The following is a 15,839-nucleotide window of genomic DNA, read 5'->3' as shown; positions in this document are numbered from 1 at the left end:
TAAAATCCAAATCATATCAATTGCATTAAGATCTACGTCGGCTAGTTAGGTCGAATATTTAGATTTCATTTGCCTAACTAAATATGCATGCAATTCAATCCTAGGTTATATTGATCAATGTTCATTCAATTAATTAGCAATCCTCAACTTTGCATTATGTCAATAATACCAATAAACTTTTAAAACTCTCAAAATGTTCTCAAAAAACGTTCAAAAATACTCTTATTGTTAGTTTTGGAAGGAAATCGTTAAAGTATTCTCCCTACGACTGCACATTATTGTGACTCCCCCCCAGTGTTTTATCTTTCCGTTGAACAAAACCTCTTCTGTTTGAATGACTTAGGTTCCCCCTAATCCTAGAGAATTTCTTCTTAATGAATCACAATATTGTGCAGTAGTAGGGAGAATGAACTATGTCTCCAATACATGTAACGTTCTCTTTCTTCTAATACAAGTCAAAACAACTACAACAAGATAATGTGAATGTTACTCTTACGACAAACTAAACGTTGTTCAACCCTAACCGAAAGATTAGGTGTCTTGGGATAATATACACGGCAAAATCACAATGAGCAACTCAACCTTCCATAGCAACCGCACATTGAACAAAGGAAGATGTCAGTAGAAGAAATACAAAGGGCAACCACCGATAAGGAAAATATCTTGCATAATCAACATTTTTGTAGACCATCCCTTTTCCAAAACAATAGTAATGCAATGAAACTTCAGATAAATGAAGCAATGGAATAAATATTGTCAATCATATAAAACCTAGCAACTTCAAGTCTAGAGTTAATTTTTACAAGATATTAATAATATTATTTCGTATACTAATGGTGAAAGTAGTATTTGAACTTTTTTTTTAAGCTCAATGGTAATTTTGAAAAATTTTAATAGTTCATAGGTATTTCTTAAAGAAATTTTTTTAAAATTAATAGTTTGAGTAATTGTTTCCATCTAAAATAATTATTGAAATCTTTTTAAAAATTTAAGGCTATTTGAAAGTCTTAAAACTTTAAGATTATTTCTTACCCAAAATGAAAAGTTGAGGGACATTTTTATAATTTAGTCAATAAATTTTTTAAATAAAAATGGTAATATTAATTTATCAATTTTGATTAGAATAATTCACCATACATATTTAACTCATTTGGTAAAACTAATTGTTTAAAAATCACTTTTTAACTAGTAGCATTTAAAAAAAAAAAAGAACTAATTGGTAAGGCGTGTTTAATTTTTTTTTATCTTTTTTAACTAAATAAAAAGAAAGTAATTATGAAGTTATATTTATTTGCTTATAATTTTTTAAAATATATTTTTCAGCTTAATTCTGGAGGGACTTCTTACTCAAGACTTGTTAGACGCGATATATAAATCAAATTGGCTAAAAGATATATAGAATTTGATAATATAACTATGAAACAATTCATTCAATCAAACTTTATCGATGAGTATGTTTTTATTATATGTATCAATTACCTTTGGAATGTTTAAATGGATTTGAATTTTGGACATGAGTATTGACTTGATTATTATTTAGACATTTGTACTAAATCTATATATTTTATGTATTTCTACCGTATTCAAGAAGTGTGATTATTTAACAAATTTTCCAAGAATTATAATTAGTTATTGTTTTGAAATTAATAATTAAATTTAAATAAAATTATATTATTTAACATTTTTTTTCTTCAATCCCTCAACTATAAGATCCATAATATATTGTTGTGTGGTATGTACATCATACATCTTTACATCAAAAACGTACTTAATTACAAATCAATAATAAAAAAATAGAAAAACCTAGTTTTTTGACATCCTCGTGTCACTTTGTTATTTTTGAAAAATGACACTTTTAACCATTCTCTCTTTTAGTCTTCCACTTTTACATTCTTCATCTTTGAATTCTCGTCAATTTCTCTACATGTTTTTTTGGGTCAATTGCTTGCTTCTGGACATTGCAAAAATCTATAAGTGAAGGAATATACATAAACATATTTCTATATAAAAAATAGATAACAAAACAAAATTAAGAAAAGAAATCAAAAGAGAATAAAAAGCTTAGATTTGATTTTTTCTTCACACCCTAAACTTTTTTATCGTGACTTGTGAACATGAATAGAAAAGAAAAAGAATGAGATATATATACCCAACGATTTGAAGAGGTAAAAGAATTTGGAAAGTTGAAAGAAAGATGAGAGAAGGGAATATGAATTAATGGGAGATAGAAAGATATGGATAGTTTTATAAGATATTTAATTTTTAATTAATTTCTAAAATAATGTAAATAAAAATTATTTACCTTTCAACTTTTCACATTAAAACAAAAATAGTAGAAGAGAGTGAATTCCATAATTAATTATATTACAACAAAAAAAATTACCATAAAACTAAAAAGTGATTTAATACACGAAATTCTTTTCAAAAAAATTTAAAATTCCTATCCTATGATTTTATAGACTTTCCTTTTCCTTTTCCTTTTATGTATTTTATATTCTATATATTCCTATGCCTAAACAATTTTGATTGATTCCAACTTCTCCAATAATTCTTTTCCTTCAAATTTATTTATACTCAATAATTTAATTAGATTTTTTACAACATTATGGACAGGTCAAATCTCAATCTAACTAAAACAAAACAATTCTAGATCAAAATGTTCAATTTCTAGATCTTATCAATTATCATTATTCTCTAACTCACTTTAAAAGCTAACTTGTTATTTAAATCATACAAATTTTTAAATAATTTATAATAGTAGAATAGATATTAAATATCTATATAACAATAATTGAAGGAATATGTCCAATTTCCTTCCCTATAACAAAAACTACGTGACATAATTTATCTTAGTTTAAAATTAAAATTAACTAAACATGAAAATAAGTTTAATTTAGTCTTAGTCAAAATAAATAACCATTGGGAAGGACTACATACAATCCTAAATTTAAAAAGTATAAAACATTAAAATTTTCAAGATACGTTAAGAAAAGAAGTGAAAAACTATTTCAAAAAAATCTCTGTAAAAGAGTATTGGTTTTTAAAATAAAAACTTTTTTGAGTTACTTGTGAAACTATTGATTAGTGTAAAAGTACTTTAAAGAAAAAGAAGCCTAGAGAACACATGTCTATTTAGATTTCTTTTTTTTCTTTTTTCTTTTTTTGGAATAACATAAAGATAATAAGCTAAAAGAACCAAAAAAGCAAAGAAATAGTTCACCAACCAATTATGTAGTGCACAAATTAGTGGAATGAAGGCCCCAAAGATTATGGTGTTGAAAACAAACCAAAGAGGACTATTTTATTTTACCTTTGATCTTATTTTCCCTATAAATTCCTCAACCAACTTCTCACATTTTCAACTACCAAAGTGTTTTAGAGGGAAAAAAAAAAGAAGAACCATAAAACATGAAGAGCTTTGTAGGTTATGTAGAGGCCATGAGGGTCCACAAGCCCTATATTGCAATGTTATTTGTTCAATGTGTTTATTCAGGAATGGCTTTGTTCTCTAAAGCAGCCATTTCTCAAAAAGGAATGAACCCAGCCATCTTCGTCTTCTATCGTCAAGCTTTTGCTACCGTTGCCATGGCTCCTCTCGCCTTCTTATTCGAACGGTTCGTTGATTTCATGCCCAGAATCCATATTTTACTTTTCTCTATATTTCAACTTTTTTTTCCTAAACTGACATTTATATACTGTTATGCAGAAAAAAGGAAGTTCCATTATCTTTCAAGTTCCATTCCAAAGTGTTCGTGGTTTCTCTAATTGGGTATGTAATGTGAGTTTTTTATATTATATTATATTCGTCTATGTTTTATGTCTCAACTTATATATTAAAAATGATTTCTTTTTCAGGGTCACTTTGAGTTTAAACCTTTATTATATAGCAATCAACCATACATCAGCAACATTTGCTGCTGCCACTACCAATACCATCCCTGCCATTACCCTTCTTTTGGCTCTCCTTTTCAGGTATTTAACTTGGTTGCTTTTTAGTTTTTTTTTTAAAGTAAGGCTTCAAAAATATATATTGTTTTCACCTCTAATTATTTTTTGTCTTGAATTTGAACAGATATGAAAGCATTTGCATAAGAAAAGTTGAAGGGATGGCAAAATTGGTGGGAGCAATAATAGGTTTTTCAGGGGCTTTAGTATTTGCCTTTGTGAAAGGTCCACCAATGAAATTCATGAATTGGTATCCACAAACAAAGAACATTACTAATTCATTTCAACCTTATTCCACATTGGAATGGATTAAGGGAGCATTCACTATGCTTTCAGCCAACATTGCTTGGTCTTTTTGGCTTGTTTTGCAGGTAATTAAATTATTATTTTCTTCTTCTTTTTTATTTTCATTTATAGAATAATAATAATAATAATAATGCATGGTTTATTCCTTTTATTTTTTTCCTCAAGGGTTCGATTGTGAAGGAATACCCAGCAAAGTTGAGAATTACAACTTTGCAATGTTTCTTTAGCTTAATACAATCAGCTTTGTGGGCTTTGGTAATGGAAAGAAACCCACAAGCTTGGAAGCTTGGATGGAATCTTCAACTCTTCTCTGTTGCCTATTGTGTAAATATCTCTATCTTCTTCTCTCCCTGTAGTGCTCACTTTTAGTTTTCAAAACTTAGTTTAGTTTCTTAAATAATCGATAGTAATTAGTAGATTAAACTTATAAACAAAATTGAGTCGGTTTAACATGAGAGAAAAAGAATCTTATAATATCACAACCTCTAATTACAACTTATATATTAACGCAAACGATAACGCTTCATCAAACTCTATAACAATGTTATTACCACTCCAACTTAATTAACATGGATAAATCTCAACTTAAAATAAATTTTATCAAACTCAAGCTTTTGGATCAAACAATATAATTTAACAAAGAATAAACGTTTGAAATGATAGGGTGTAATTGTGACGGGAATGACGTATTGGCTACAAATATGGTGTGTGGAGAAGAAAGGACCAGTTTTCACAGCTATGTTTACACCATTAGCACTCATCATAACAGCAATCTTTTCAGCATTGCTGTGGAAAGAATCCCTTCATTGGGGAAGGTGAGATGAAATATATTCCTTTATAACTTTTTACCCTCTACCATTATACTATATATGATCTATAGATATTATTTATTTTTCATTTTTTCAAGTGAGTGTGTGCTGAAAAGGTTTTTGATTTAATGTGGCAGTGTTGGTGGAGGTATTTTGCTTGTGCTGGGACTTTATTTCGTTCTATGGGGAAAGAAGAGAGAAGAAGGAGCAGCAGCTAAAGCCAAGATAATTGATGAACAACGACATGACACTAAAGACGAAACCATTTTGGAGTGCATTACAACACATCAATGATATTTTAAATATCGTCCAATTCACTCTCCATTTTCTCCTAAATTCCCATCATGGTAAATATATACCATCATTAATCTCATAATATTTCATACCTCACTAATGAATGTACCTCTTTTCTAATCTCTTTTGAAGCTTAATGGATGACTTAAGTCGTCATTGCTTTAGATTATAGTTTGTTTTCTCTTTGTATATCCATCAAGGACTTGGGTCTACTATTGTAAATGATAAAATGAAAATTAACTATATATATATTTCTAGAAGAAAAAAAAGTGTTAAAAGATATTTTTATAAATAAGACAATGAAATGAAATAGTTTTTTAAAATTCTATTTGATTAGTCAATATCATATTATCGAATGTACGCATAAGAATAAGGTGAGATATACTGTACTGTGTAAACTTTTTTTTTCTTTTTTTGACTAAAATATGAGGTTTGTGGTTGGGAACTAAGCCCTTCCAAAATAGTTGTGGAAAAAAAAAATCCAACATGTAACAAAATTCAAAAGCAAATTTATATGTATATTTGAATTAAAAGTGAGTTTATAGATAAAGAATATATTCCTTGCAATTTAGTATGTGGATCATATGTGTGTATATATGTGTGTGTAATATGGGCCATAAAAGATTCCATTTGTGAATAAAGTGTTTATGACCCAAATGAGTTGGCTCTGCCTTTGGGTTTGTAAATATGTATAACAAATATCATAAAAAGTCCAATTTTTATGCAATTTCAATTGATTGAAAAATATATATAATGAAATACAAACCTTATTTGAAAAAGAAAGTAAATAAGAATGCATTCAAACTTTAGAAATTTGACACATAATTAATCTCTTGATCAAGTAATTAGCTGATATGGAGTAAAATTAGAGGGTTTATCCACCAATCCAACTCCACATAATCCAAAAATAAAGTTATATATATATAAAACAAAAAATGATTGAAGCTGAAATTACCCAAATATAATGCTTTTTTTAGCCATTGGCGTTCTTTATTTTATGTAAGGTTGGTAAAAGCATATGGCATATTGATATTTGTAGACATATTCCTTGGGCAGTGGAGTTTGTCCATTGTATATACACTATGATTATATTGAAATGAAACTATTTTGAAAATAATATACTATTTATGACAATTAATAACTTCTCACTGAAGACATGTTATAGAAAAACTAGTGGACCTTTCATTTTTTAAGAGATAAATATTTCCCAAAATGCCCCTATTTAATAACACTCATATGCTTTCTCATCTACCATTTATCAAAAACACCTACTTTGCATATTCTCATTCCTCACTTTATTCTTTTTCCCTTATGTTAATTCAAAAAAAAAAAAATTAACTAATATTTGTGAAACATAATAATAATATTATTATTATCCTTTCTTCCATTACAACTTTCATCCTCCTAAAAACGTCTTCACAATTGTGGGTTGAAAGTAGTTTGTTCGAGTAGAAATGACATATATAACATTATTGTGTAGGAAGACGTAACATTCTTAATTAAGGAATTTGGTGTTATTTGAAACTTGCTCAATATCAATCTATATACTTTCCATAAATTTTAAATTTAGTCTTTATTATTGATTTATTGTCGATATTTAAAAAAAGAAAAAAAGAATTATCCAGTGGCATTTCTACTTTAATTTTTTTTAAATGAAAATGATTGGTCTTATTTAACTAAGGAAGGACTAAAATTAAATTTTAATAATATATAATAATTAAAATTGGATACATAAAAATAGGATGATTAAAATAAAACAATTTCTAAAGTACATAAACCAAAAATTAAATAATATTTTAACTAAAAGAACGAACAAAGTTAAAAGAAATTAGATGCGACTATATCTACGATACTATAAGATCCCTCCAAATAATTAACTTTATGTTTAAATTCGATTTTAATTCCTAAACTTTCATTTTAGTTCTATTTTGATCTCTAAACTTTTAAAAAAAAAATTGGATTTGATTTTTATCGTTAAAATTGGGAGTCGAATTGTATTATTTAGATGAGTAGCATGGAAAAAAGTTGGTCAAAAATCAATTTGCATAGGAGAACTCAAAAATCAATTTAGGTTCAAGACTTTGGTCGTTTGCTATTCTGATCTTTTGGTTGTTGGTATTCTACTTCACCAACTTCAAGTCATTTATTATCTTAGGATATTTTGGTGATTCATTAAGACCTTTTTTTTCCCTTTCATTCCTTTTTTTTGTTTTTAATGAACTCAATTATGTGATTCATTAAGGTTATATATTATTTTCTTTTTCTAGAGTTGATTTTGTTAGATGAGAGTTGCATATCTCAAGTAACTAATCAATTTGGACTACACATGGCTCACAATTGTGAAGTTGTGTTAGTTTTTATTTTGAATTGGGTTCAACTTTGGGAGGAAGGGTTAGATTGGTTTGTTGACCCAACCCAAATTTTTAATATTAAAATATATATTACAACTTATAAATATTATTTAAAATTTTTTATTTAGTTTGTAAAAGATATGTTGAATTTTGATATTTAGCATTGAGTTTCATTTGAGTTTTATGAAATTTTAGTTATTAAAATGACATGTTGTAGACAAATTTAAGTATTTTAAGTTAATGAATAATATACTTAAAAAATAAATAAATAATTTGACAATCCAACCGGTTGGGTTGGATTGGGTTGACGATCTTATTTAGGTTATGTGGGTTGTGAATTTGACCGACCCAAAACTTCGAGTTGGTCCAAAAGATGTCTACAACCCAACCTATTTACATCTCTACTCATTTGATTTTATTGAATTTTCATTGATTTGGTAGGAGATTTTAATTTATTTGTAGAGCAGTGTCGTATGAAAATACAATCATCTCATCATTACTATTTTCTTAAAGAGTTAACAAAAACTTAACGGTAGAGATCAAAATAAACATTTTTTTAAAAGTTCAACGATAAAAATTAAATGTTTTTAAAAGTTTAAATACTAAAATAGAATAAGATTCATAGTTTAAGAACCAGAACATGATAAAGGTTAGGGATGAACTAATGAATCTGTTATTGTAATAAAAATAGGAAGTATGTGATTTTTGTACTTAGCTTGTTGCTCACTTTATACCCTAATAATAATTGAAAAGTCAAAGTAGACAAAAGGCAAGTGTGGCAGCCTTGCTTGATTCATGCTTCTTTCTTTCAAAAAAAGCATTCAATTCCATACTCAATATTACGTAACACTATATTTATTTACTAAATTTATACATAAAGTTATTCATCTTATCTTACAAACACTAATATATAATATATAGTATATTACACTCAATTACGAAAATCACCATTGTCCAAAAGCATTTCTCCAAAACAAAGACGACGAATGACACAGGAAAGCACAACCACAAATTACAACTTCTATAACACTTGGAGAAAGTCATCCACAAAGTTCCAAGAACCATAGCACCATTTTGGTTATACATGATCATCAAAATTTTGATTCTTACTTCTTCACCCATGTAAAATTTGAAATATAAATCAATATATTTTAAAGGTAACAAAAATAAAATAAATAATAGGAAGTATAATAGAATCTATTTAAAATTGAGAAGCTTATAATATTAACTAAACCCTTTTCTATGCCAATTCTAATAAATCATGTTCGAGACTTAAATGTAGCAGAATATATGTCTTCTTTTTTTTTAAGGGAAAAGACATCACAATTGAAATAGACATGTAGTATCATCATTTCTTATTGATCAATGTGTGAACACATTAAATTCTTATGAAATTTAAAATATCTAAATAGAAATAGTTATATATTTTTATCCACACCAATGACGAAATACCAACATTGATGTTACTAGCGAAGGATGCAATATGAGATTAAGAAAGGGTTTGTTGTATGGATTGGGATTGAATGAGTATATAGTTAGGGTTGAACCAAATCTTTATGTTAAATTAAAATGTAAAAGGTCCAAAAAGAATAAATTTGGAAAATATAAAAAGATGAAACAGAAACCAAGGTTGAAATGTATGTATACAAAAGTGTTTTTAACTTTTACTTTTTTCTTCCCCTCCAGCTCCATTTGTTAGTATCAAAAAGCCTAGCTATCCTATATATGAATTGTTGTTGGGGTATAGCACTAAACTTTGGTATTGATTAATAAATTAATGAAAGGGTTTTAAAAGATTGAAATAAAAATGATAATTGAGTAGATGGATGGAATAGAAGCACTGAAATTGTGGGTTTGAATCCTTGTTTTGAGCTGACACTTAAATATTAAATTATTTTCCAATTTCCAACACAATCCCTCATGCGCTATTCTTCCTTACACCCACCTGCTTATCTCATGCGGGGGTACTCTACGTCATTTCACACCATCCCCCCATCTCATTTTTCATAATTAGTGGCCTAGCTTAGGTAATGTTGCTTAAATTGTTTTTTTAAATAAAATTACTCTATCCACGTCCAATCATCTTAAAATTTAAACTTTCAAAATTAATCTAACTTATTGGTATCGTCTCACTTCATTGTAACATCTTTAACTCGTGTTTACGTTTGTTTCAATTTGAAATACGACTCGATAAGAGGTATGCAAGATACACTTAGGCGAGAAGATCAATAATTAGTTCACACTCAAAATTTGGGGTAATTAAGAAGTTGTGTCTCACAGGGTGGAGTTTGAAGTGATGCGTTTAATATATGCTCTATATACCCTAATCAGTTCATTCCCCACTTTCGAACAGATGCGTCGCCCAAAATGCAAGGGCTCATTAATGCTCTCTCCATGCTAATAATTCAAGCCTCTCAGACCTTCATCTCTATGTTCTCAAGCTTCATCGAAAAACTCACCCAAAACTTCAAACCTTTCTTTTTTTTCTTTCATTCCAAATGGCCGATCACTAGAAATCTACTCAGGAATCTACCAAATATTCCAAATTCCTTAAAATGAGGGTGGAATCATCATATACCCCAACCCAGAAAGACCCGTCATACTTTCTTACCAAAGACCAGGCGCATCCTCCTCGTACAGTACCAGATCTGAGGGCTCTGCGAGGAAGTTAGATCTTACCAAGCCCAACACTTTTGATAACCCTCAATTGTGCGTTCTGATAGACATATTTAAGAACGAGCTCAGCAATGGAATCTGGCAATTTGAAAAGGAGGGAGGAAGAAGACATATTTGTGGGTCTGGACGACTCGAAGCAAGTTAGAGGAACTAAAGGACGAGGAAATATTATAAACCAACCTCTCCTAGGCTATAAGCAATTGAAGCATAGGAAAGGAAAAGAATTGACTAAAAGAGCCTTATGCCTATTTATAACGTTTTAGTGCCTTATTTGGCAAAAACCTAAAGTCAAAGAGTACGAACACTCATACTTTGCGCCTATGCGGCTTGCTTACCTTTTATGTATTCCATTTGTATATTTTATAACATTGAGATGTAATATTGACTCTACGGTCGATAGGTCTAAAGCTCTATTTATGATATTGATGTTTTCTTTCTATCCTTCTCCCATATTTCTTTATCTCACCTTTCATTGCATGTTTAGTTAATTATTTGCATAATGCAGGTTGCTTTAATACTAGAAATTTCGCTTGAATGCATTATAAATCATGCTTAGTCACATACGACCATCAATACCTTGTCATCTTCGAGAGAAAAGATAAAGTAGTGACTATCATCATTTGACACATGATGACCCGTATCTTGCTAACTATACGGCAAAGAGATTGTAGCAATATAATTTTGTCGTTGAATTTGTTTCTTGCACATATCTCTTAGAAGAACGATATGTGTGGAAAAAGCACTGAGAGGTTGCTCGCCTTAATAAGAGCAAATTACTTATAATCCAAACAAGCAGAAAAGATACAAATAATAGATTAACTTCAAGTATTTGAATCCTGAGAGGCAAGCAACTACGAAGAAAGCACCGAGAGATTGCTCACCTTAATTTTGAAGTTGATAGATGCTTTGTATTGCCTCGAAGTGTTAAACGACTTTTACATTTTACATATGATTAGCAAAATTTTCCTTCATTTCCACGCCAAAAAACTGAGTTTATGTTTCATCACATTTCACCATCATATCACCTTATTGCTCTTATGTGCACCATTAATCTAAATAGTTAGAAAATCACACTATGCATATCTTATAGAATATACCCACCACATAAGATTGTGTAACGTGAGATAAATTCATTTTCGAAAACTAATTTTTTGTGTTCGACCGTGGACTTAACAAAAAACTTTTTTTGCCGCTTGCACGTGAGCGAGAAAGAGGAAAACATGTACTAACGCTCAACATCATGCATGTAGCAACACATAGGTGGGATGAGCACCTTTTATCACATAATCCTAGCCTAGATGCCATGTTAAGTGGCATTATTAGAGCCTTCCATGACATACTCACGAAGGACTCTTTGTATAAAGAATATCGCACAAAGAAAAACCACAACCTAGAGTGTCAGTAGCCTTCAAATTTACAAATGAATGAAAAACATTTTTTTCTTACAAACAATTAAGAAAAAGAAAAAATACCAATAACTAAATTTGTCATTCATTTTGTAAAGCTTTTTCTATTCTAAAACCTTAACACATTAACGAAATTTCATCACTTGAAAAGAAAAAAATAAGCGATGATGTAAAGTAAAAAGAGAATATTAATATATTAACAAATCAATATAATGCCTACACCCAAGTGTTAACAAATTAAATGATTTGTTCGGTAAGCATACATGCTTCCACGAAATTATGGACTTGTGGTTAGAGTTACTCAATTACAATTAAATTTCTTCTCTTTTCCGGTTTAATTAAAGGATTTGTGTTCTTACTATAAATGTTGTTGTCGTTTTCTTTGTGCATACAATTGAAATATAAGGATTTGAATTTTTAATCAAAGTAAGAATACGTTATATATTTTAGATGATTTCAATTTTGCAAATTTTGCATGTATGGTTAAGCAACTCCATATGGGCTAAATACATTCTAACGTATAAATGTGAGATGATCATAAAGAAAAGAATAAAAGATGATTTTTTAACCGTGACATTAAATTAGTCTCAAACAGCTATTAACTTAAATTTATTTATCAAATAATCTAAAAACATAGAATAAACGTAAGGCTTAGAGTGGTGATGGTGCGGGGAGGCTCAATCTCATAAAACAACTGTTGAGAAGCTTCATTGGATTAGGCTTTAAGGCTTCTAAACCAAGAAACGAGAACCAAAGCTCAACTATTGCAGCACATTCCTTGCCGATGAAATTAATATATCGGCAACAAATTAGATCCACTTCCTTCTTGTTTATATTGAAGTAATAATTATAAAGTTCCACTTCTCACTCCTCATCATGGATAAACACGGTGCTAGAGTACAGCTCTCTATTTTCATCTACCCAATCACTCCATATTGGTGATATGCCATCGTCGTCTACTGTAGAAGGTTGAACTAAGGCCAACGAGTCTACTACAAGTAATGAGAGCACCGTCATCACTAATAGCGCTCCAGTCGAATAGCTCGCCTTTATTCTCATTTGATTTTGATAGATATTATATGAGTTTTTCTTGTCTATTTCGCTTTTCAACTTCACTACGTGGTTTGTTATATATATTCATGCGTAACTTCACAAGAAATTTATTGGCGAGACTGTTATGAAAGTGAAGATGGTAAATAACATACAATTATAAAAATTTAATTGATCAGTTTTGTTTTTTTATTATATCAATATGAGTTACATTTAATTCTCTTAGTTAAGGAATAATTATAAACAAAAATAAAGCACCATTTACTTCACTATATTTGTAACTTTCAAATTTATAATGGAATGAAAAACATTTTTTTTCTTACCAACAATTAAGAAAAAGAAAAAATACTAACAACCAAACATTCATTTTGTAGAGCTTTTTCTATTCTAAAACCTTAACTACATTATAAAGAAAAAAATAACGTAGTAAACTCATTTGTCAATAAATCGTTGACTCTCAATTATTATTATCGGTTAATTCATTCGTTATAATAATGTTTATGTATGATATGTAAAATCTATTGGCATTTATAAAAAAGCAAATGTGATGTTATATGAATAATGTTTAACCTTTATAGTTGAGGTAACATAAACATAGCCATTAATTTTGTAAAATTCAACATGATATATATCATAGTGAGAGTTAATAAAAATCAATGAAGAGAATTAGGTTTGAAGATTTACTCCATAAGTGATGTAATGTAGCACGTTTGAAATTATATAGCTTAGGATAATATATAATATAGAAATATATAAATACTAAAAACTATAAAATGCCAACTTCATTCTCAAAAACAAAAAAATAAATAAAAGTCTAACTTTATGTCTATTCTATTTCCCCTCCGACCTTTCTACATATTCATCATTTTAGTTCTATACTCTCGAAAGTAACTATTTAGGTTCTTAAAATTTCATTTTTAGTCGTTAAGATAACGTACGATTCTAGTCTTTGTATTTTCATTCTCATCCATTTTAATCATACTATACTTTTATTTTTAGAATCTATCGGTAACATTGATAAACACCGATGGAAGCCTATCGGTATCTATTATTGATAGATTCTAAAATTTTGTTATATTCTGTAGATATTTTTATTCATTTTGATATATTTGATAGCAATCCTAAAAGATACAAAATCTAGCCAAATATCATTATGTATTATTGGTAAACACTTATAGATATCTACCTGTTTCGTCATTTATAATAATAAACTTAAATATGTTGAAATTTTTATTAAAAATTTAAGTCTATATATATGTGTGTGTTTTTTTAGTAATTAATAGGAAAAAAAGTCACTAGTAAGTTTGATTGTTTGCTTTTGTCTTTAGAAAACAACATATAAAATATTTAAACTGATATAATTATTATTAATTTGAGTTAAAAGATATAAATGGATGATTTTTAAAGTGAGAATGGTACAAACATAATCAATGCACTTTACGTAGAAAAATAACCGTATGATTGAATAAGATTGACGTCATAAGTGGTAAAATGAACGACAAAGAAGATGCTTCCACACAGAAAAAAACAATGGCCTGAAACGTACATGATAACTGCTCCCTTCCTCCCCACACCTGCTCTAACGTCGTTTAGGATACAACGCGTCGTTAGGCGTTAACGGAGGAAGTGCAAGGGTTTAACTGTCAACCGTCCAAGGCTAATCTTGTAAATTCATTTCTAAAAAAATCTTTTTATTTAAGAGAATCATTTCTTCAACTACCAATACTTTTATTTCTCCTAACTTCTATCTCTTTATTTATATATATGTATATGTATATGTATATTATCTCACTCACAAATAAATAATATGGTGTCACTATCGTAATTTCAATCACCTTTTTCTTCTTCCTATCTATTTCTAAGAAATGTAACAAATAATTTCTTTGTATATAGAGGCAAACCCAACGAAAAGAAAAAGGGCCAACATAGTTTTCAATATATAAATATAACACACCTTCTTCCTAATCATTTGACTTCATTTTATCTCTATGTATCTTCTCTTCACGAATAGAAACTTTATAATCGATAGAAAAAAAAAATGCAAGGAGTGAATTTTAAACCTGATTTTAAAGAAAAATTGATTGACAAGTTTACCATTAGACCAACTACTACTATTAGTAATGTCTTATTTGTATAGAGAACATAAAGTTGAAAGGAAACTTAAGTCCTTACATCAGTACTAAATTTGTCAGTGTTTTGTAACCATTTTGTTTTTTATTTTTTATTTTTGCACCGATTGTTATAGCTATCTATGGGAGACTTTATTTTAGAAATTGATTGTTGACAAGTCATGTTTCACGTTTTCGCAGAGTCTACCGTAAATTAACGATTGAATGATGAATGTTGATGTTTCTTGAAAGGAGATATGTTGTGGTGGTGTGAGGTGGGCAGTGCATGACTCTTTAAGATCTTTGAAAAGTGTAGGTTACAACATAGTTTGTCTTGAGTTGACCCATAAAGTTGCTCGAGGCTCAAACTATCTCAATGATTTAACTTCTCTTTCATCATCTTGTTTATTTCCTTATTTTTCCTTAATGGTTGAAATATCTTATGTGAGATAGGTAGTAAACTTACAAAACACCTACTAAGAAGATTTGATGGAGCTAAAAGACAACATCGTCAAAATAAGGAATTTGATGAATAGTTAGGTCATGTCTTCTTCCCGTTTTTGTCCTCGAGTTTGTAATATTATTGCTCACTGTACAACCAAATATGCTAGAAGGTTTTGCAACTTCTTTGTTTTTTTATTCTTCTATTTCGGAAGATATAAAATGCACTTGAATCTTTAGAGCTCGTTTGATAACGTTTTTTTTTTTTAAGAAACAACTTGTTTAATAACTGTTTCTGTTTTTTTGTTTAGAAAAAATTCTAAAAAATGGACAAAGCAGTTTCTTTTCTTATGTTTCTATTTAATATATTTGTGTTTGGGTTGAGCTCTTTGGTATATTGATTCAAATAGCTTTACCAATCCAATTTGCCTTACTTCAATTTCTGTATACTAT

At 28.9% G+C, this 15,839-nt stretch overlaps 1 protein-coding gene across 1 annotated transcript; it reads left to right on the top strand.

Annotated features, from left to right (window-relative positions):
- Window positions 1-3,352: 3,352 nt before the first annotated feature.
- On the top strand, window positions 3,353-5,599 carry LOC101215033 (WAT1-related protein At1g43650). The gene is made up of 7 exons (XM_004140965.3): window positions 3,353-3,614; window positions 3,707-3,769; window positions 3,856-3,972; window positions 4,073-4,316; window positions 4,417-4,575; window positions 4,915-5,066; window positions 5,198-5,599. Exons 1-7 carry the CDS (start codon window positions 3,409-3,411, stop codon window positions 5,352-5,354), a joined length of 1,098 nt encoding a protein of 365 aa, XP_004141013.1. The 5' UTR covers window positions 3,353-3,408; the 3' UTR covers window positions 5,355-5,599.
- Window positions 5,600-15,839: the final 10,240 nt, after the last annotated feature.

The sequence above is a fragment of the Cucumis sativus genome, chromosome 6, assembly GCF_000004075.3.
Source record: "Cucumis sativus cultivar 9930 chromosome 6, Cucumber_9930_V3, whole genome shotgun sequence".
Classification (NCBI taxonomy): domain Eukaryota; kingdom Viridiplantae; phylum Streptophyta; class Magnoliopsida; order Cucurbitales; family Cucurbitaceae; genus Cucumis; species Cucumis sativus.
Note: the sequence above shows the minus strand (reverse complement) of the source record. Positions and strands in the feature narration are given on the sequence as shown.